The sequence below is a fragment of the Erpetoichthys calabaricus genome, chromosome 6 (assembly GCF_900747795.2).
Source record: "Erpetoichthys calabaricus chromosome 6, fErpCal1.3, whole genome shotgun sequence".
In the NCBI taxonomy this organism is placed as follows: Eukaryota; Metazoa; Chordata; class Cladistia; order Polypteriformes; family Polypteridae; genus Erpetoichthys; species Erpetoichthys calabaricus.
In genome coordinates this window covers 6,332,263-6,354,615 of record NC_041399.2, presented here as the reverse complement: position 1 = coordinate 6,354,615, position 22,353 = coordinate 6,332,263, and the positions used below count along the sequence as shown (strand labels likewise).

Sequence of the window (22,353 nt, the reverse complement as noted above, 5' to 3'; positions counted from 1 at the left end):
ATGTCTTTGGACTGTGGGAGGAAACCCAGGCAGATACGGGGAGAACATGCAAACTCCACGCCGGGAAGCGAACCCAGGTCTCCTAAGTGTGAGGCAGCAGCGCTACCCACTGTGCCACCATGCCGCAGAGTGTAATATTGATGCTAATTTTATGCCTTTATTGGTCATTTTGTATTAATTGATATTTTTCAATTGCTGCTTATTGGATATGACTCTATTGGTTCTACTTTCAAAAATTTCACGTTTGCAAAAATCGGATGACAGTTAGTCACAGACTCTCCACCATTGAACACACATCGGCCAATGTCATTGTCACATCACTTGAAGTGCCATCTGCTGTTGCGTGAAAGCCACTGAGCCACCACAAGGCTGTTGGTGCCTCGTTTTGAACTCCATTGTAAAGTGCGGATAAAAAGTGCGGATTTAATTTTGTCTTTTAACACATGGAATTGCATTATAATAGTGTGAACATGAGTAATTTTTACAAAACTATTTAATAAAGCAAATTGTAACAAATGAATCTTGGATGAAGTAAATAAAAAAGGTGAAATACTCCAACTTTCATGTCAGAGTTGCCAAACGCACCTGAATGTCCTGCCATGCCGACATCGTCAAACTTGTTTTTGAGTAGCTAATATGCTACTCGTCAAGCAAGTCCCTCAAAACTATCGGCATAATTTCCAAACCACACACTGATTTGTGCAAACCATAAATGTCCTTGTCAAAATGAAAGCATTTCTTAAGCATTTTATTGATTTTATTAAAATCAAAGAACATTCACAAAACTAGGTTTGAAACAAATCAATCCCCAGCCCACGAGAAAGAGAGCTAGGCCAACAGAGTAAGGGCTCATTTATACTTCACGCTCAGAACGTGTACCCGCCCGCATTATGGCCGCCACACGTTCTGAGCGTTCATTTGACGCGTCCCCTGAGCAGATCCTCAGAAATTAACGCAACGCATGCGCGAGTTGCAGTACCAGCAAAAAGTCAGGAGGCACAGTGTGCTAAAAGTCGGAATGTGACATCAGAGTCTCTGTTTACTATCTACATGTGACAGAAAGCCGCTTTGCGGATCCTATGAGATCAGTGTGCGCACTTCGATATTTGATAAATGGTTCGATGTGGTGAAGCAAAATGCCGACATACAGATGTATTCGTGGTGCTTTTATATTCAAGTGTCGCATATTCCCGATCGTAATGACATGATACGTTTTAACATTCTTACATACCGTCTTCTGTGCCGTCTTTTTTTCTAGGGATTCCTCTGCTCCTGACAGCAGCAAATCGCCAGCAATAGATCGCCACACTGAGCACATTAAATGTATGATATTCCAACTCTCTGCACATTTAGAATCCTTAGATTTATACTTGATATCACTTTCATGATGAAAAGCATTAAAGTATGTATATTACATTTTACAGATAAATCGGTAATGTCGTTTAAATAATGAATACTGTTAATAATTACACACATGGGGTGACACAGTGGCGGAGCGTTAACGCTGCTGTCTTGCAGGGAGTCATGTCGCTGATATTCCCTGCCTGGAGTTTACACGTTTTCCTGCTGGGTTTCCTCAGTGTGCTCCAGTTTCCTTCCAAAGATATGCAGATTTGGGGATTTGGTGCCGCTAAAATGACGCCAGTGTATTTGTGTACTTGTATTCACCTTGCGATGAGCCGAGGCATCGTCCAGGGATTGGTTCTCACTCACCCAGTGCTTGCTGGAATGGACACATCCCTGGATTTAATCAATAAACGTCCTTTTCAGAGATATTGCGGTAAGGTGTCATCGGAATTTAATGGGTGTTCTAGGCAATTCACAACACAGAGAAGCCGAACCTGTTCTTACCGTGATGATATCTCACACTGCCACCTGGCGGATTCCTCCAGATTTACGTGAAGTACGCGCGCAAGTATAAACACTTCAACACTTGCGTAGCAGGAGCGTCCGCTGCAGCATGCGTTGCGTCACGTGAAGTATAACTCCAGCCTAAAACTTTAACAATAGTAAAAATAAGTAAATAGATAAATTAATAAATGAATAAAAATAAACAGAATAAAAAAGAGGGGAGAGAATCCGCTTCTTCAGTTTAAAAGCTTATTCTAAAATGTTATTGATCAGATCCTGCCAGGTTTCGAAAAAGTTCTGCACAGACCCTGTAAGTGCGAATTTGATTTTCTCCAGTTTCAAATCATATATAACATCAGTTACCCACTGACTTAGAACAGGAGAGTTAGGATTATTCCAGTTCAGTGAAATAAGTCTATGTGCCAATAGTGTAGTAAAGGCCATTACTGTTTGTTTGTCTTTCTCCACTTTAAGCCCACCTGTGAGCCCACCAAACACACTGTTAGTGGGTTAGGAGGGATTGGGACCTCAAGGCTGTCTGAAAGGCATTTAAAGATTTTGGTCCAGAATGATGTTAATTTGGAGCAGGCCCAAAACATGTGGTCCACTGAGGCTGGGACTTGATTGCAACGTTCACAGGTTGGCTCTCGCCCTAGAAACATTTTGGATAATTTTAAACGAGACAGATATGTTCAATATATAATTTTGAGTTGAATAATTGTATGTTTTGCACATATGGAGCTCAAGTGAATTCTTTGCATTGCTACTTTCCACTCCTTTTCTGAGATGTTGAGTGAGAGATCCTTTTCCCACTGTACTCTGGGATCTTTGAACGGGAAGGACTGTAAAATGGTTTTATATGTTAGAGAAGTGCTGTCTGAGTCCTCGAAACTGAGCGATATTTTTCCTGGGATTGAGGTAGGTGAGAGGTAAGGGAAATTGGGCAGGTACTGTTTATCAAAGTTTCTAATTTGAAGATAGTGAAAGAAATGTGTTGCTGGAAAGTTACATTTGGAGTGTAATTGTTAATAGGATGCAAAGATGTTGTCTATGTACAGATCTCTAAGTGATTTAATCCCAACTGTTTTACTGACATTAAAAACTGCATATGTTTGAGAGTTTGGAAAAAGGTGTTCTCGTGCAAAGGTGCCACACATAAATAATAATAATAATTCATTACATTTATATAGCGCTTTTCTCAGTACTCAAAGCGCTATCCACACAGGGAGGAACCGGGAAGTGAACCCACAATCTTCCACAGTCTCCTTACTGCAAAGCAGTAGCACTACCACTGCGCCACCTGTGAGGATAAAAGCTTATAAAAGCACATAAAAGCTTCCCTATCTTAAAATACTTCCTACATTGGCTCCATATTCTGAGTGAGTGAAGCACAATTGGATTGTTAGTATATTGGCGGTGACTTCTACTTATTGGGGTACAGAGCAAGGAATATAAAGAAGTGCTACAGGATTTTATATCTATTGTGGACCAAACCTGTGTATGTTCATCTGTTTGTGTCCATGTCCAGGTTTTTATAGCTTGTATGCTTGCTGCCCAGTAATAAAACTGAAAGTTAGGTACAGCCATGCCACCTTCTGCTTTAGATTTTTGTAGGGTTGCCCTTTGGATATGTGGATGTTTTGAATTCAAAATAAATGAGGTTATGATTGAATCTAATTTCTTAAAAAGATGATCTATTGATTTTACAGTCATATGAAAAAGTTTGGATTAAAAGTTTGGATTTGGATTTTAATTCTTTGGAGTTTTGTTTCACATTGGCTGAGCTTTCAAAGTAGCACCTTCCTTTTAATATCTGACATGCCTTATGGACACAGTAGGATTTCAGCAGTGACATTAAGTTTATTGGATTAACAGAAAATATGCAATATGCATCATAAAAAAATTAGACAGGTGCATAAATGTGGGCACCACAACAGAGATATGACATCAATACTTAGCTGAGCCTCCTTTTGGCCTCTAGACGCTGTCCTCCTATAGCCTCTGATGAGTGTCTGATTCAGGATGGAGGTATTGTTCACCATTCTTCATACAAAATCTCTCCAGTTCAGTTCAATTTGATGGACAGCCTGCTTCAAATCATCCCATAGATTTTCAATGATATTCAAGTCAGGGGACTGTGACGGCCATTCTAGAACATTGTACTTCTCCCTCTGCATGAATGCCTTTGTAGATTTCCAACTGTGTTTTGGGTCATTGTCTTGTTGGAATATCCAATGTCTGCGTAACTTCAACTTTGTGACTGATGCTTGAACATTATCCTGAAGAATTTGTTGATATTGGGTTGAATTCATCGGACCCTCGACTTTAACAAGGGCCCCAGTCCCTGAACTGGCCACACAGCCCCACAGCATGATGGAACCTCCACCAAATTTGACAGTAGGTAGCAGGTGTTTTACTTGGACTGCGGATGTTCTTCTTCCGCCATGCAAAGCGCTTTTTGTTCTGACCAAATAACTCCATTTTTGTCATCAGTCCAAAACACTTTGTTCCCAAATTAATCTGGCTTGTTTAAATGAGCATTGGCATACAACAAGCGACTCTGTTTGTGGCGTGAGTGCAGAAAGGGCTTTTTTCTCATCACCCTGCCATACAGATGTTCTTTGTGCAAATTGCGCTGAATTGTAGAACGATGTACAGATACACCATCTGCAGCGAAATGTTCTTGCAGGTCTTTGGAGGTGATCTGTGGGTTGTCTGTCACCATTCTCACAATCCTGTTCATATGCCGCTCCTGTATTTTTCTTGGCCTGCCAGACCTGCTGGTTTAACAGCAACTGTGCCTGTGGCCTTCCATTTGCTGATTCCATTCCTTACAGTTACAGAAACTGACAGTTTAAACCTCTGAGACGGCTTTTTGTAGCCTTCCCCTAAACCAGGAGACTCAACAATCTTTGTTTTCAGATCTTTGGAGAGCTGCTTTGAGGATCCCATGCTGTCACTCTTCAGAGGAGAGTCAAAGGGAAGGAAGCACAACTTGTAATTGACCACCTTAAATACCTTTATATCTCATGATTGGACACACCGGTCTATGAAGTTCAAGGCGTAACGAGCTCATCAACCAATCAGCATTGAGCAGTGACAGGCATTCAAATCAGCGCAATGACAGGGGGACCCACATTTGTGCACAGCCAGTTTTTCATATTTGTTTTAATTTCACACAACTAAATACTGCATCACTAAAAATCTGTTCGGAAAACACCGCAGTACTCCTAGGAAATGAAAGACAGACCACTGTTTTCTTTGTTGTTGAAAGGAGAGTCAATTATTATGCAGGCTGAGAGGGGGTCCCAAACTTTTTCATATGACTGTATATTGGAATGCTTTGAAAGACAAAGAGAAGCTTAGGAAGGATATTCATCTTGACAGTGCTGATTCTTCCAGCTAAAGTGAGATGATGGGTTGACCATCTATTCAAGTCTTGCTTAGTTTTTTCCATACAGACAGCAAATAAAGAGCTTTATGTTTACTTGAGATGTTTGGCCCTAAAATCACCTCATTTCTCAATTTCCTAAAACATGTCACCCTTCTCTCAAAACTCGAAACACAAAACCAAATCTCCACAATGTATTCACAAACATCCGACTGGTCCGGCAAACTGAAACAATGGACTCCAAACCACTCTGTCTTTTCTCAAAGCCACACATGGCTTTCAGGTCGCACACACAAAGCCGGTTAACGTTTTATTGTTTTATTGTTTTTTTTTTTTTTTTTTTACAACTGCTAAAAGCACTCTGAGAGCGTCACCTTCAAAGACTGAGAGTGTAAAACTGGACAGCAGGCCATAAGGAGCCTTGAAAACAATGAGAGAGACTGAGAAGTAGGCTTTACGGGAATGCGCTCCAGCGCCGGCGAAGAGGAGTTTCAAAAACACCTGGCAAAGCACTTGAAATGTGACATTAAAAAGCGTGAAGATCTTCAAAGAAATGGAGGAAATCTATGGGGATTTACCTTTAAACATAGGGATGTCATGCTCTACACCAGCGGTTCTCAAAGTTGGTCCTGGAGGCCCACTGTGGCTTTAGGTTTTTGCTTCAACCAGATTCAGGGAGAAGAGCTGTGTGGATTAAATAGGCTGAAATCAAACAAATCACCAGGACCAGATAATGTTTACCCTCAAGTTCTTAAGGAGGCTAGCGAGTACAGATATAAACCCTTGACTCATATTTTTAGGAAGTTACTGTGAACTGGGGAGATTCTGAAGGACTGGAAAATGGCAAATATCATCCCATTAAATAAAAAGGGTGACAGGGCAGATCCTAGCAACTATAGGCCAGTAAGCTTAATGTGAAACATCTCAGGAAAATTAATGGAAGGAATTATTAAGGATAAGATTGAGCAACACCTGGCAAGGACAGGAGATATTAGGAACAGTCAGCATGGGCTCAAAAGAGGGAGGTCGTGTTTTATTAACATGCTGGAATTTTATGAGGAGGCAACAAAAGGATACGATCAAAGTGAAACAGATGATATCATTGATGTGGACTTTCAGAAAGCATTTGATAAGGTGCCACATGAGAGGGTGGGCATCAAATTAAAACAAGTGGCAGTTCAGGGTGATGTTTTTAGATGGGTGCAGAATTGGCTCAGACACAGGAAGCAGAGGGTGATGAGGGTGTGAGGAATCTCATCAGAACTGGCCGATGTTAAGAGTGGTGACCAGCAGGGGTCAGTGCAGGGGCCGCTACTGTTTTTAATAGATATAAATGATTTAGATTGGAATATAAGTAACAAGGGCAGCACGGTGATGCAGTGGTAGCGCAGCTGCTTCGCAGTTAGGAGACCCGTCTGGGTTTGCTTCCTGGATCCTCTCTGCGTGGAGTTTGCATGTTCTCCAAGTGTCTGCGTGGGTTAGGTGCATTGGAGATCCTAAATTGTCCCTAGTGTGTGCTTGGTGTGTGTGTGTATGCCCTGTGGTGGGCAGGCGCACTGCCCATGGTTTGTTCCTGCCTTGCACCCTGTGTTGGTTGGGATTGGCTCCAGCAGAACCTCGTGACCCTGTGTTAGGATATAGCGGGTTGGATAATGGATGGATGGATGGATGGATGGATGGATGGATGGATATAAGTAACAACTGGTTAAGTTTGCAGATGATACCAAGATAAGTGGATTAGCAGATTATTTGGAATACGTTGTATCATCACAGAAGGACTTGGATAGCATACAGGCTTGGGCAGATTTGTGGACGATGAAATTTAATGTCAGTAAATGTAAAGTATTACACATAGGAAGTAAAAATGTGTGGTTTGAATACACAATGGAGGTCTGAAAATCGAGAGCACACCAGATGAGAAGGATTTAGGAGTCATAGTGGACTCTAAGCTATCGACTTCCAGTCAGTGTTTAGCAGCCATCAAGAAGGCTAACAGAATGTCAGGTTATATAGTGCCTTGATGTGTGGAGTACAAGTCACAGGAGGTTCTGCTCAAGCTTTATAACACACTGGTGAGGCCTCATCTGGAGTACTGGCTGCAGTTTTGGTCTCCAGGCTACAAAAAGGACATAATAGCACTAGAGAAGGTCCAGAGAAGAGCGACTATGCTGATTAAGGGCTACAGGGGATGAGTTATGAGGAAAGATAAAAAGAGCTGAGCCTTTACAGTTTAAGCAAAAGAAGATTAAGAGGAGACCTGACTGAAGTGTTTAAAATTCTGAAGTGAATTAGTCCAGTGGATCGAGACGGTGACTTTAAAATGTGTTCATCAGGAACACGGGGGCACAGTTGGAAACTTGTGAAGGGTAAATTTCGCACAAACATTAGGAAGTTTTTCTTTACACAAAGAACAATAGACATTTGGAATAAGCGACCAAGTCGTGTGGTAGACAGTAAGACATTGGGGACTTTCAAAACTCGACTTGATGTTTTTTTAGAAGAAATAAGTGGACAGGACTGGCGAGCTTTGTTGGGCTGAATGGCCTGTTTTCGTCTCGAGTGTTCTAATGTTCTAATAATCAGTGACAACTGCTAGCACTGATCTCAATTAATTAGCTGGCATATTTTTTCTCTTCTCTTATTCTACATTAAAAAAGCACAGCAGCATGATTTTTACATGTATAAGACATTTAGAAAAATTTCTGCTTTTGCTATAGATTTAAATGCTTAACTCACTTTTGTTGCTTTCATTATATTTTGTCCTTTCTCTGTGCAGTTTTTCCCCTTTGTTGTATCTTATTAATGACAATTAAAAACGAGCAGAGCAGACAGGCTGGCAAACAACACGGAATAATCAAAGGCTGCAGCTACTTTAGCGTCAGACCCACTAATTAATAAATAATGGATTAATTAAACAATTAAACACCCGGAAAAATAGAATGAACATCAAGATGAAAGTATGTTAAAAAGAAGAAAATAATACATGATTCCCATATAACTGCATTTTAATATAAATATATATATATAAACCTAGTTTTCTAATTTCTATATTGCTCCCAAAGCACAGAATCTGGGCAATAATTGTTCACTTAATTAGCCCAGGATTCCAATTAAAAACAGAAGCTGGTTGGAACAAAAAACTGCGGCACAGTGTGCCCCCAGTGCCGACGTTGAGAACCCTTTGCTCTACACTTCTGTTTGACTTTACCTGACAATGGCAAAGCCGCTCACCAAAAAAAAAATCCCATGAAAGCAAAAGAAACGACGAGAGGATTTAATGGGAGAGCGCAAAAAAGTAAATGTACATGGAAGCAAAGTTAAAAATGAGAGTCAAACTGAGTCGCTCAGTAAGCTACATGTTTCTACACTCTTAAGGATTTGCTGATTTGCTTTATTGCTGTTTCTTTTTCTTTTTTTTTCTTTATCTCAGGAGTACAAATATCTGTTTGAAAGTTCTGGTCAGGGTTCTGATAAGACGCTAGAGGACAAATTTTTTGAACATGAGGTAAGCTGCTGTTTATTTCTTTTTTTAAGTTTTGAGTGTTGACTTTGATCTCAGAAGTGTCCCTTTTGGTATTTTATTATTATTATTATTATTATTAGAATAGGGCGGCACGGTGGCGCAGTGGGTAGCGCTGCTGCCTCGCAGTTGGGTGATCTGGGGACCTGGGTTCGATTCCCGGGTCCTGCGTGGGTTTCCTCCAGGCGCTCCGGTTTCCTCCCACAGTCCAAAGACATGCAGGTTAGGTGGATTGGCGATTCTAAATTGGCCCTAGTGTGTGCTTGGTGTGTGGGTGTGTTTGTGTGTGTCCTGCGGTGGGTTGGCACCCTGCCCAGGATTGTTTCCTGCCTTGTGCCCTGTGTTGGCTGGGATTGGCTCCAGCAGACCCCCGTGACCCTGTGTTCGGATTCAGCGGGTTGGAAAATGGATGGATGGATGGATTATTAGAATATGACAGAATGTATACAAAAGATACAGGGAGATTCACACGAATTGTAACTCCTGTTAGGCCAGCGTTTCTCAGCCTTTAAGTATTTGCAACCCGAGTTTTCATAACAGTTTTATCGCGCCTCCCCCCCCCCCCCCCTTAACGTTTTTTGGAAAGGAGCCCACTAATACCAATTTGTTGTTTTGTAATTAATGATATATCATAGATGCATATTTTATTATACCTACTTAACTTTTATCGACATTTATCTAACTCTATATTTATTTTTCTAGTATCAGAATGTACTTTAAGTTAATTTGTTTTGGTTTCAATAGATGTATTTTTCATATTTTCAATTCTTGTTTTCTTTTTTTCACATCTTCACGCCCCCCTTTTTGTTACTTCGCACCCCCCCTAGGGGGCCCGCCCCTCAGGTTGAGAACCACTGTGTTAGGATGATGCAATCTGAACCAAATAAAATCCACTTTATACCCTGACGTTTGTGTAATCAATTGCATTACATGCGATGCTGGAGGTGGTTTCCGTTTTCTGCCAGACACATTTCGACGCGGCGCTCCATGTTCCTGAATGTATCGGTAAACGTCTCGGGGGGAAGAGCAGCAATTTCACGTTGGATAATTTCCTTCAAATCTTCCTCAGTGCAAGGTTTGTTCTGATAGACTTTTCTGTTGAGCAAACTCCAAAGGAAGAAGTCTGGTGGTGTCAAATATGGCGACCGTGGTGGCCAAAGCCCCTTTGAAATGAATCTGTTGCCGAAGAAGGATTCCATTTCTGCCAGGCTCCTTGCCGATGTGTGACACATTGCTCCATCATGCTGGAAGTAACCTTCCGTTAACTCACAATCATCCAGTTGATTCTGACATCGCTTAAACAAATTGGTGATCCAATAGGTTTGCACCATGAAGACACGCAGCTCAATATTGTACACCACCATCCTGACGAGAAGTCGAGTGACTGAGTGAAGGGGTACGGGTGGTACACACCCAGAAGTTGTAAACGGAGGTAAAACGTCACGACTGCTGTCTCGTCTACCTCATCGCTTCTACGCAAGGGCATCATGGCTTGTTCAAAGCTCCATATACCGAGGAGCACATTGCACGTTGTTTCGTTCAGATTGCTTTGTCCTAGCGAGAGTTATTACATAATATCTGGGGCCTCTTACGATTGAATATCCCTGTACAAACATCAAAATAATACCCTGCACATCGTTCATGTCTCCTTACCCAATTCACTCATCCAACTTTCAATATTTATATCCATTGCTGACCGGCCAGTCCTGCAAGCGTAGAGGTTATTGGCCACCTTGGGGTGCAGGAGAAAGGTCCAGAGCAAAGAGAAATGTCCGAGACGATGGACGGCACTGAAGTGACTCAGAGCATCACACTGAATGGATACGTTTCAAAAACAATCTTGACTTGGTTTAGCATAAAACTTACAATTTGCTAAGATGATGGAAATGGGGTGTGCCAGTGAAAATCGCTTGAAAGGTCGTGTAATGTGACACGAACGTAATTGGGCAAAGAGGAAGGTGAAGTACCAAGTCAAAGAAGGTCACAGCAAAGCTGTGTAACAAACACACACGTCAGGACTCATCTGGAGAACTGTGTTCAGTTTTGGGCTGCGTATTACAGAAAAAGACATAGCAGAGCTGGAGAAAGTCCAGAGAAAGAGCGGCTTGGCTGCGAAATACGAGCTTTGGCAGAAGAATGAAAGAGCTGAATGAACCTTGTCAGTGTGAGTAAATGGAGATGAAGAGGTTACGTGACTCAAATGTTCAAAGCTATGAGGGGAATAAAGCTCTACTCACACTTACCACACTAGGCCCTTTTTATACTTAACCACATTAATCTGGTCAGTGACCCAAAAGCCTTTATGGCCTGTTTGATCACCACATTGATACTCTCCTAGTCAGAAGGTGGCAGTGTTTGGACAATGCTGCATAGCTAACAATTTCAAAGCAGAGGAAGTGAATTATTTACATGATCGTCCAGCAAAAGATGCCTACAAGAAAGTACAGGACAGTAGGTTGAAGTAGCATGGATATGTGATGAGAGACAATGTGGGCTGAAGAGTGAATGGGAATGGAAGTGCAATGGGAGAGAAACTGAGGGAGGCCAAAGCGGAGGTGGATGGATGGGGTAAAAGAAGATCTGAAGGGATAGGGTCTGACTGGGGAGGAGGTGCAGGACCAAGCTATACTATACAATTCAACACAATTTATTTTTGTATTGCCCAAAATCACACAAGGAGTGCCGCAATGGGCTTTAACAGGCCCTCCCTCTTGACAGCCCCCCAGCCTTGACTCTCTAAGAAGACGAGGAAAACTCCCCCCAAAAAAAAACCCTAGTAGGGGAAAAAAATGGAAGAAACCTTGGGAAAGGCAGTTCAAAGAGAGACCCCTTTCCAGGTAGGTTGGGTGTGTAGTGGGTGCCAAAGAGAAGGGGGCCAATACAATACAATACACAGAACAGAACACAAGTAATCCTCAATACAATACAATAGTACAATAGAAATATTACAAGTACAGAGCAGAATTCAACAGTAGATGATATCCCATAATATGATTTGGATTTGTTCAGAATCCTGGAGGCCTCGGCCATCAAGCTGCCTACCCTATTGGTCATTTCACAGCTGAGTCAGTGCTGGGCCAGCCAATCCTCTACCCGACAAATTCTGGGATCCTCCATCAGAGATGACTTAACCTTAGGCAGGCAGAACATCTTGGCAGGTGGGCAGTGGCACCAAGTGCCACATTTGACTACCGAAAAGAGAAACAGAACAGGTGAGGGTTAGTAAGAAATTCTAACTATCATATTACTTATGTTTTAGTGCTAATGACCAACAATAGAAATGCAGTCTGTACAGTTAATCAGCAGCTCTAGTCAGGGTGATATATTGAGAAGGTTGATCAAGCTCATTGACCCAACATAGAAGTGGGAAAAGATGAAGAGGAGGAAGAAGATATAGGTCATTATTGATCAAAGAAAATGGAGGTGCTGGTGTGATGAGCTGTACACTCACCCACGGGTTCCAGAAATGAACATCGACCTCTGGTGTCAAACTTCATTAGGTGGAAGGTCTTCTGGTCTGATAGAAGAGGTTATGGTGTCAGTAGTCAGTTGGGTGGTCTGTCATGAATGTAGAAGAGGAGAAGGCATTACCGAGAGCGTCCTCACATGCTCTGGAGTGATACTGAAACCTTTGTAGTTGCCCCTTACTCACGTGTCTTGGACAGTACAGTGTATTAGATTACCAAACAGCGTAATAGATAGGCTGGGATTGGCTGCCTCAGCTGTGGAATAGCCAATTGGGGGAGGCACCTTGATGGCTGAGGTCTCCAGGGCTCTAAACAAATCCAAATCCTATTATGTGATATCATCTACTGTTAAATTCTGCTCCATACTTGTAATATTTCTATTTTTATACTGTATTGAGGATGACGTGTTCTGTTCTGTGTATTGTATTGTATTGGACCCCCTTCTTTTTGACACCCACTACACGCCCAACCTACCTGGAAAGGGTTTTCTCTTTGAACTACCTTTCCCAAGGTTTTTCCAATTTTTTTCCCTACAAGGTTTTTTTTTGTCTTCTTAGAGAGTCAAGGCTGGGTGGCTGTCAAGAGGGAGGGCCTGTTAAAGCCCATTTGCGGCACTTCTTGTGTGATTTTGGGCTATACAACAATAAATTGTATTGTATTGTATTGTATTGTATTGTATTGTATTGTATTGTATTGTATAGGAGTACTTTGGAGACCTTCCAGTCTCAACTTGAAAGTTTTTGAAGGATTTCAGCGTGTTGCTGATGGGCCTGGTCGGTCAAAATAGTCACTTCTTCTCAAAACGTCTGTCGTGCTCTTATATTTGTCTTGTTAACACAAATCAAACAAAAGCTTCGGTAACGACATGCAAATTGTGTAAACTTTCCTCACTTTCGGCTCTTTCTCTCTAGGTGAAGATGAACGTCCTGGCTTTTCTTAACCAGTTTCATTATGGAGTCTTCTACGCCTACATTAAGCTGAAGGAGCAGGAATGTCGGAACATTGTGTGGATTGCAGAGTGCATCTCCCAAAGGCACAGAACGAAGATAGACAATTACATTCCAATTTTGTAAAGTGAGGATTAGAGATCATTGCCTAACATTTTGTGTTTGTCTTTGTTTGATTACCTGAGCACACCTGCCCGATTTTTAGAAATGTTTTAAACTGTAACTGTGTCTGGTGAAGGTAGCCATTAATCATATTATAATGTTGTTTGTTGCTCATTTCAAGAGAGCACATTCAGTCTGTTAAAGCCATAAATCATAAACCGATACTAATAAATGTATTGTACTCGAGGGATCGCTGTGGGTCCTTCTGTTTTCTCCTGTTTGAGTCGGCTTTGTCATTAGTGGAGCTCCTCTGGGGTCTGTTCTTGGACTGTTATGTTTTCTGATTTATATTAATGATGTTGATTCTGGTACTGTAAATTTGCAGATGACACTAAAATTGGAGGGATTGCAGACACTGAGGAGGTAGCAAAAAGAATTCAGAAAGACTTGGACAAGCTTCAGGATTTGGAGAATGCAAAAAAATGCTACATGTGGGCAACAGGAACACTGATTATAAATGAAGATGGGAGACACTGAGGTACAGGAAGAGACCTCTGAAAAGGATTTAGGAGTTTATGTTGACACATTTTTATCATCTAAATTAAAATGACAAATGAAATGTTTGGTTATATCATAAAAACTGTTGAAGTTAAGTCAAGGGACGTTATGCTCAGACTATATAGCACTAGCGAGACAACATCTGGAGTGTTGTGTGCAGTTTTGATCACCACAACACTTGAGGTTGTGCAGAGGATAGCAAACATGTGCATCATGGCACTTGAGGACATGACAGACTCTGAGAATTAACAGATGAGATTAGACAGGAGTCCCCATGGACTGTGATGTTTGCTGATCACATTGTGATCTGTAGCAAGAGTAGGGAGCAGGTTGAGGAGACTCTGGAGAGGTGGAGATATGAGGAGGAGAGGAATGAAGGTCAGTAGGACCACCAAGACAGAATACATGTGTGTGAATGACAGGGAGGTCAGTGGAATGGTGAGGATGCAGGGAGTAGAGTTGGCGAAGGTGGATGAGATTAAATACTTGGGATCAACAGTACAGAGTAATGGGGATTGTGGAAGAGAAGTGAAGAAGAGAGTGCAAGCAGGGTGGAGTGGGTGGAGAAGAGTTTCAGGAGTGATTTGAGACAGACGGGTATCAGCAAGAGTGAAAGGGAAGGTCTACAGGACGGTAGTCATATGGGCTGGAGATGGTGGTACAGGAGGCAGAGCTTGAGGAGATAGAGTTAAAGATGTTAAGATTCGCATTGGGTGTGACGAGGATGGACAGGATTAGAAATGAGGACATTACAGGGTCGGCTCAGATTGGACGGTTGGGAGCCAAAGTCAGAGAGGCGAGATTGGCGACATTGGACATATGCAGAAGAGAGATGCTGAGTATATTGGGAAAAGGGTACTAGGGTACTAGGCAAGAGGAGAAGAGGAAGGCCTAAGAGAAGGTTTATGAATGTGGTGAGAGAAGACATGCAGGTGATGGGTGTGACAAAGCAAGATGATCCGCTGTGATAACCCCTCATGGGAGCAGCCAAAAGAAGAAGAAGTCTGTGCATGAAAGACTACGTGATGACCTAATCCAGATCTTCAGAATCCTCAAAGGCATTGATGAAGAAGATCCAGCAATATTCTCTCAGCTTAAAGGGTGAATCACATACTTGAGGACACGAGTGGAAATGAAGGGGAAGTGGACTTAAGACTGAAGCCAGGAAGCACTTTTTTACACAGAGAGTTGTGGAACTCTGGAACAAAGAAATGGAGTTGAAGCAGAACCCTTGACAACTTTTTAGAATATTCTGGATGAGATATGGGAACAGCTTAGCTGTTAGCAAAACAAATGGGCTTGAAAGACTGAATGATCTCCTCTCCTTTGTCAAATTTCTTAAGTTTATTTCTTGCTGCTTCTTTGATGTTTTCTTCCCATACCCTTTATGGCTGCAATAGAGACCCACAGTGAGGGAAAAAATAAGGAATGCTGGGGCACCAGCCAGGTTATCCCTTTTTTTATAAGGTCATAAATTAACGTAAGGACAGAGCCCAGGGCACAAAAGGAAAAGGCTCTTGACGTCCCACTGTTTTAAAAAAAACAAAAGTAACGCTTTGTCTGGAGCTCTGGGTCCACTAGTGACAATATACAGTATATCCGGGAATCACCTGTCTTTATGCTGGCTAGACAGGAAGGGGGTGGTCATACAGGACGGAGCATGGGGAGCGCTAGGCGACCTCTTTCAAATATCGGCAACCATCATTAAATTTGCTTTGTGTCCTTAGAAATACAGTGACATAACTTCTCTCCTGAAACTGCTGGTCTACAACTGCTAGCCTAGACCAGCAGTGACGTATGGTGCTGTGGCTCTGAAGGAGGATGCTTCTCACCTCTTTGAACTTTGCATCTGGATTTTGATAAAAGAGAAGACATTGGTGGCCAGGGTGGTATGACTTACCTGATCAAAGCCAGGAAGGTGGTCGCCAGGCACTCATGCGTGACACCTTCTAGGTCTTCTCCTCTGTTATTTTTTTATTCTCCCTGAGATACCTTGTTTCACTCCTCCACATTATATATCCATGCCACTGTGGCCCACAAGTGGTTGTATTACCAGTTCTTCACGGATTCTTTTATTTATTTTTTTATTCAGTCTCTTTCTGTTTTACCTATTGCTTTTTGTGAGAAGTCCAGCAAAACGACATCTTTTATTGGCTAACTGAACTGATTACATTACGCAAGCTTTCGAGGCAACTCAGGCCCCTTCTTCAGGGAAGATGTAATACAGAAGGGGTCTGAGTTGCCTCGAAAGCTGGCGTATTGTAATCAGTTCAGTTAGCCAATAAAAGGGGTCATTTTGCTTGATTTCTCACTACATTCATAATGGCTAACAGGATACAACACCCTAGTACTATCGCTTCTTGTAAATATTTCATGTCAACTGCTATGATTTTGGGTCTTTGTTTATGCCATCTTCTCCAAGATTCTACAGTGTATATGATTGGTGGTACATATATGGTTTCATGTAGGTACATCTTTGCATTTGTTATCCACATTACCTATTTCCTCCATGTTAGGGTGTTGATAATATCTTTCATTTGCCTTGTTTATTTTGTTTCTAATTTCATCATCTGTCCTTCCATCTTCATGTATTATTACTCCCAGGTATGCACCTATGGACATGTTATCCTCACAGGTGGCGCAGTGGTAGTGCTACTGCTTTGCAGTAAGGAGACTGTGGAAGATTGTGGGTTCGCTTCCCGGTTCCTCCCTGTGTGGATAGCGCTTTGAGTATTGAGAAAAGCGCTATATAAATGTAATGAATTATTATTATGTTTTGTAGTCATTTCCAACTGTATCCACATTTGTCATTTCTCTTCTTGATCTTCCCCTGTTACTTTTCATTGCTTTACTTTGCTCTACATTGATTATCATTAGCAACTAGCTTGCTTTTCCATGTAATTTCCATTGACACTGTTGCTCACCTATTGCAGTTAATGTTATATTGTCTGCATAGTATATCAAATACAAATGTATAAATATATATATATGTATAATATGTATATATATGTATATACTAGGGGCGGCACGGTGGCGCAGTGGGTAGCGCTGCTGCCTCGCAGTTGGGAGACCTGGGGACCTAGGTTCACTTCCTGGGTCCTCCCTGCGTGGAGTTTGCATGTTCTCCCCGTGTCTGTGTGGGTTTCCTCCGGGCACTCCAGTTTCCTCCCACAGTCCAAAGACATGCAGGTTGGGTGCATTGGTGATTCTAAATTGGCCCTAGTGTGTGCTTGGTGTGTGGGTGTGTTTGTGTGTGTCCTGTGGTGGGTTGGCACCCTGCCCGGGATTGCTTCCTGCCTTGTGCCCTATGTTGGCTGGGATTGGCTCCAGCAGACTCCCGTGACCCTGTGTTCGGATTCAGCAGGTTGGAAAATAGATGGATGGATATATATATATGTATATATATGTATATACTAGGGGCGGCACGGTGGCGCAGTGGGTAGCGCTGCTGCATCGCAGTTGGGAGACCTGGGGACCTGGGTTCGCTTCCCGGGTCCTCCCTGCGTGGAGTTTGCATGTTCTCCCCGTGTCTGCGTGGGTTTCCTCCCACAGTCCAAAGACATGCAGGTTAGGTGTATTGGTGATTCTAAATTGGCCCTAGTTTGTACTTGGTGTGTGGGTGTGTGTGTCCTGCGGTGTGTTGGCTGGGATTGGCTCCAGCAGACCCCCAGTTCGGATTCAGAGGGTTGGATAGTGGATGGATGGATGTATATACTGTACTAGGGGGCTTTACCCCCTAATTGCTTTGCTTGCCACCCCCCCCTGGTGGGCATGCCTCACGCTCACCACTTCACGTCACTAAACACATAGGAGATGCGAACGGATCAGAAGCTGGCTTGCTCGTGTGATCTGTGTGTTGCGCTGCGCGATGATCATTTAAAAGCTTGTACAGCAGCTGTCCTTTTGTCTCTCTTCCTTGTCTTGTGGGACATTAAAGTGTCTATGAGAAATTGTTTGTAAGTTACTTCGAAGTGTCTCTCCAAGATGATCACTTCTCGACCCAAGATTTTTTAATATAATAGATATGTATATACTGTATATGTATGTATGTATGTATGTAATCCAAGAAGGAGGCTGCAGGCTGATGGGGGTGGAGGTGGGACCTCAGGAGTAGGGAGCTGGGCAGGGCCCTCCTCACTGTCCTGTTTTTTCACGGGTGAAGCAGCAAGGGATGGCTAGTATGTATATATGGGGAGTGCTGTTGGAAATTCGTCATCGTGCACCTGGAGCACATCCAAGACGTTATTAAAGGGTCCGCCTCACTCCATTTGGGGAGCCAGAGCCGGGTGGAAGAGGATAGAGCTTGTGAGAAAGTAGTGGAGGCGGCCGAAGGAACAAGGACTGAGCAAAGTGTAAATATTATATATAGTGAGTTGTAAATAAACGCGTGTGTGGTGGACATTGTGGTGTGGTGTCTGTCTGTGGCGGGGCTATCTGTTACAAGATATATAAAATCCTAAAAGCATAACAATTTTATGCAACAATTTTATGTCACATTTTTTGTCACGCTTTAAATTGGGCTTATTTTAAAACCTACATATATATCCATCCATCTATCCATTTTCCAACCCGCTATATCCTAACTACAGGGTCATGGGGGTCTGCTGGAGCCAATCCCAGCCAACACAGGGCGCAAGGCAGGAAACAAACCCCGGGCAGGGTGCCAGCCCACCGCAGCCTACATATATATGTTTGGTATCATTCTTTTCAGAATTTATCGAACTTTAATGTGATATTGTTAGATTTTCAGATTCTTATTCCATTTTTAAATTATAAACTAAAAAATATCAAGAACTCTTGTCCCGCGAGAGGAGACTTTACCTAGAGTGCCAAGAGATTTAAGCATGCCCGGGGCCGGAAATAAAAGACAAAGAGTAGGAGAGCTGCTGTACAGGCTTTTAAATGTTAAAAGCACCACGTGAGATGCAGATCATGTGGCACAGCAGCAGCAGTAAGCCAGCAGCTGATCGAGCAAAGAGGAGGTAACAAAAAAACTGTATTTGTTTCCCATTGTATCACCGTTTAAGAGGGGGTTTCGGTGGAGCGACCAACCTCCTTGGGGTGCGTTCAGCCCCCCTCTTCACAACGTGACTGGCAGACTAGCTGCAATTGGGGGTTGGGCACTGAAGGCGCCAGGGGGACCCCCATAGTATATATATATATATACAGTATATATTTTGTCATAGATGGCTGTGACTCTTCACGTAGAGGACCAGGAGACTGGGCAGAACAGTATCTCCTGTGAGATGTTAGATGGCAGCCCCCATGGGCTGCAGTGGTGCCTCTGATTCCCGCAGGGCTTCAGGGGAGTTGGAGTTATCTTCAGCCCTGATGGGATCCCGTGGGTGAAGTCAGGGGATACTGTAACAGCTGCTGAGCCCTCTTTGGCGGGTTTTTCTGCCACACCCTGGAAGTGCTGCCAGAAGTAGGTCAACGAGCACCTGGAGCACTTTTGAGGGTCTTATAAAAGGAGCCAGCAGTCACCAGTCCGGGAGCCAGGGTTGGAAGGAGGGAGATGAAGCTTGCCAGGAGCAGTGGAGGAGATAAAAGAGAAGAAGAGGATTGTGCTTGTGCTAATTGGGACTGTGTTGTACCTGTGGGAAACAGGGAAAGCTTTGCCCACAGGCGAAGAAAATAAAAAGCTTGTGCTTTTATAAGTGTACCTCCTGCGTCTGTCTGTGTCGGGTTAAGCGCTGGTATAGCACCTTCGACTGTCATAATGTGTGTGTGTGTATATATATATATATATATATATATATATATGTTGTCAATAAGTGGATGCTTGAGGGTGCTGTTGCCCCGTGAAACCCAACAGACAGATGCAGACACTAGTTTAATAGCACCCAGAAGTATTTTTATTTTCTTCTTCAAAGTGCCCCAAAGCACCTCTACCACCATAAACAAGTAATCACTAATAATAAATGCACTCCATCAAACACAATAATTCTCCTCTCCTCTCCTCCCAGCGGCTCCGTCAAACTCCCTCCCAACTCCGGCTCACTTGCTGGGTCTCCCATAGTCCTTTATATATTCCTTGACCCGGAAGTGCTTCTCCTCTTCTGTTCACGTGACTTGTCAGCACTTCCGGGTCAGAGAATTACATTTTTCGTCAGCCCGGAAGTACTTCTGTTCCTCCATCCCCATGACTTGGGAGTACTTCCGGGCTGTACGGGAAACTACAATCCCCTCATCTCCCTGCAGCATCACACGGTGGCCCCCAGGGTACCCACCAGGGTTGTGAAGCCAAAATCCATCTTCCATGATGCCCTGTGCGAATCCGGGGCACCTCTAGGCTGCAGGGAAGGCACCATCTAGCGTCCTGGATGTGTCTGCCGGGATGAGCTGCCGGCCATCAATCACACAGTATACTGGAAGGGACGGCCATGAGTTGGAAGAATGAGGCAAGGCGGCTTCTTTAGGGCACAGCCTCCCCCAGTATACCAAATGGCAGCCACCCTGGGTTACAATGCTGTCACAGTTTCCCACAGGGCACGGTTGGGTGCTGTAGGTGCAGCCAGGGAGTGCTGAGGGTACTGGGGAGCCCTGCTTTGTGAGGCTCCAGCCTTACCCGGAAGTGCTGCTGGGTCAAGCCTTCAGGACACCAGAAGTACTTCCAGGGATTACTTTCAAGGAGATGACTGCCAGTACTCCTAGAACCAGAGTCAGGAGGAAGAGGACAATGTTTGCTGGAGGAAGAGGAATGGAAGCAGAAGGAGAGACGGAGTGTTATGTGCTTAATTGTGCTTATTTATGCTTCATACCGTGTTTACTGTCAGGGAAAGTATTGGGAAGCGTTTCCCACAGCAAAATAAAAGGACTGTGTGTCGCTGGACTTGTGCCTTGTCTCTGTCTGTGTCGGGTTTGGGAAGCTGGTGCGCCCCCCTGTAGGCCACTATACACTGTACTTTACAAATAATAAAAGGTTACGGCTGTCTCCCTGTTTAAATACACTTTTCCATATTCCATTGCTCTGATGTTTCTCCATTTAATTGTAGCATTCCTACACCATTTCTGATGTAATACTTTTAATGATATTTTCAAATTTTGCCTCTCGTATGCATATCTTCATGGCATTCTGTCAAATGCTGCTTTTAAATCAAGAAACACCAGGTATGCTTATTTATTTTTATCGAAACTTTTCTCAGTTATTGTTCTTATGGTGAAAATATGTGTTTGCCTTCTTGTTCCATTTGCTTTTCTTTTAATTTATTCTCCATTGCAGTTCTCAACCTTCTTTCTAGTCTCCTTGAATATAGTACTTGCAGTCCCAGAATGATGCTTAGATTAGAACAGATAAACCTTTATTAATCCAAAGGGCAAATTTACATGCATACAGCAATAGAAACATAAAAAACAAGGATACAGACTCAAGAGGACAAATGATAGGGCCAATCAATCAATTGGTAAATAAATAAATGTGCATGGTGCAGATATTTCAAAATGAGCTTAGGAGTGGGCTCACTCACAATTTGGCCTGAGAACTTAGCCATGAATAAAGAATGGGACCAAAACCTCCTCTGAGAGCAACTTCTCCCTACCATCCAACAACAGTTTGGTGACCAACATGATGGAGCACCGGGCTATAAGGCAAAAGTGAGAACTAAGTGGCTCAGGGAACAAAACATCGAAATTTTGGGGTCCATGGCCAGGAAACTCCCCATTGAGAACTTGTGGTCAATCCTCAAAAGGCAGGTGGGCAAAGAAAAACCCACCAATTTGGACAAACTCCAAGCATTGATGATGCAAGAATGGGCTGCCATCAGTCAGGATTTGGCCCAGAAGTTGATGGACAGACAGCCTGCCAGGGTGAATTTAAAAAGAAAGAAGGACCAGCACAGCATAAACTTCATGGAATTGTCAATAAAAGCCTTTGAAACTTCTGAAATGCTTGTAATTCTACTTCAGTAGACCATAGAAACATCTGACAGAAAGATCTAAAAACACTGAAGCAGCAGACTTTGTGATAACCAACACTTGCATAATTCTCAAAACTTTTGGCCACGACTGGACATCAAAAGACCCGAGTCTCCTTAGGAAGTCCAGTGTGCTCTGGTCCTTCTTGTACAGTGGCACTGTCAGTCCAGTTGGCTGGTACTTGTGGCTCTGCACCACTTCCATGTCTTCACCTGAATGTTAGCTTGTCTCCTTGGCACACCTGAAGCCCTTATAACTTGCTGATGTTGAGTTGCAAGTAGCTCTTCCCGCACCACAAAACAAAGTCCTCCACAACCTTCCTCTACTCTGACTACTTTCCATTATCAATGCAGCCCACAATGGAGGAGTCATCTGAGCATTTTTGTAGGTGGCAAGCGTTGGTATTGTGCTGGAAGTCTGTTGTGTAGAGGGTGAATAGCACAGTTCCTTGAGGTGCTCCAGTATTACAAAGGTGCAACGTACAACACAACAGGACAATCAGACAGCACTTCAGACAGATCACACGAGGATGAATGGGAGGAATAAACAATATAATACAGGGGGATTCACTCGAAAGAGGCCCCGGATATTCTGTAATAACTC

General features: G+C 43.0%; 1 protein-coding gene across 1 annotated transcript in view; it reads left to right on the top strand.

Moving 5' to 3' along the window:
- The window catches only part of LOC114653196 (V-type proton ATPase subunit d 2-like), a 38,545-nt gene extending 25,021 nt beyond the window's left edge, over positions 1-13,524 (top strand). The window contains exons 7-8 of the mRNA XM_028803378.2: positions 8,673-8,747; positions 13,141-13,524. Of these exons, the coding sequence (XP_028659211.1) occupies positions 8,673-8,747; positions 13,141-13,302 (237 nt within the window). The 3' untranslated portion in view covers positions 13,303-13,524. The remainder of the gene's footprint in view (positions 1-8,672; positions 8,748-13,140) is intronic.
- Positions 13,525-22,353: the final 8,829 nt, after the last annotated feature.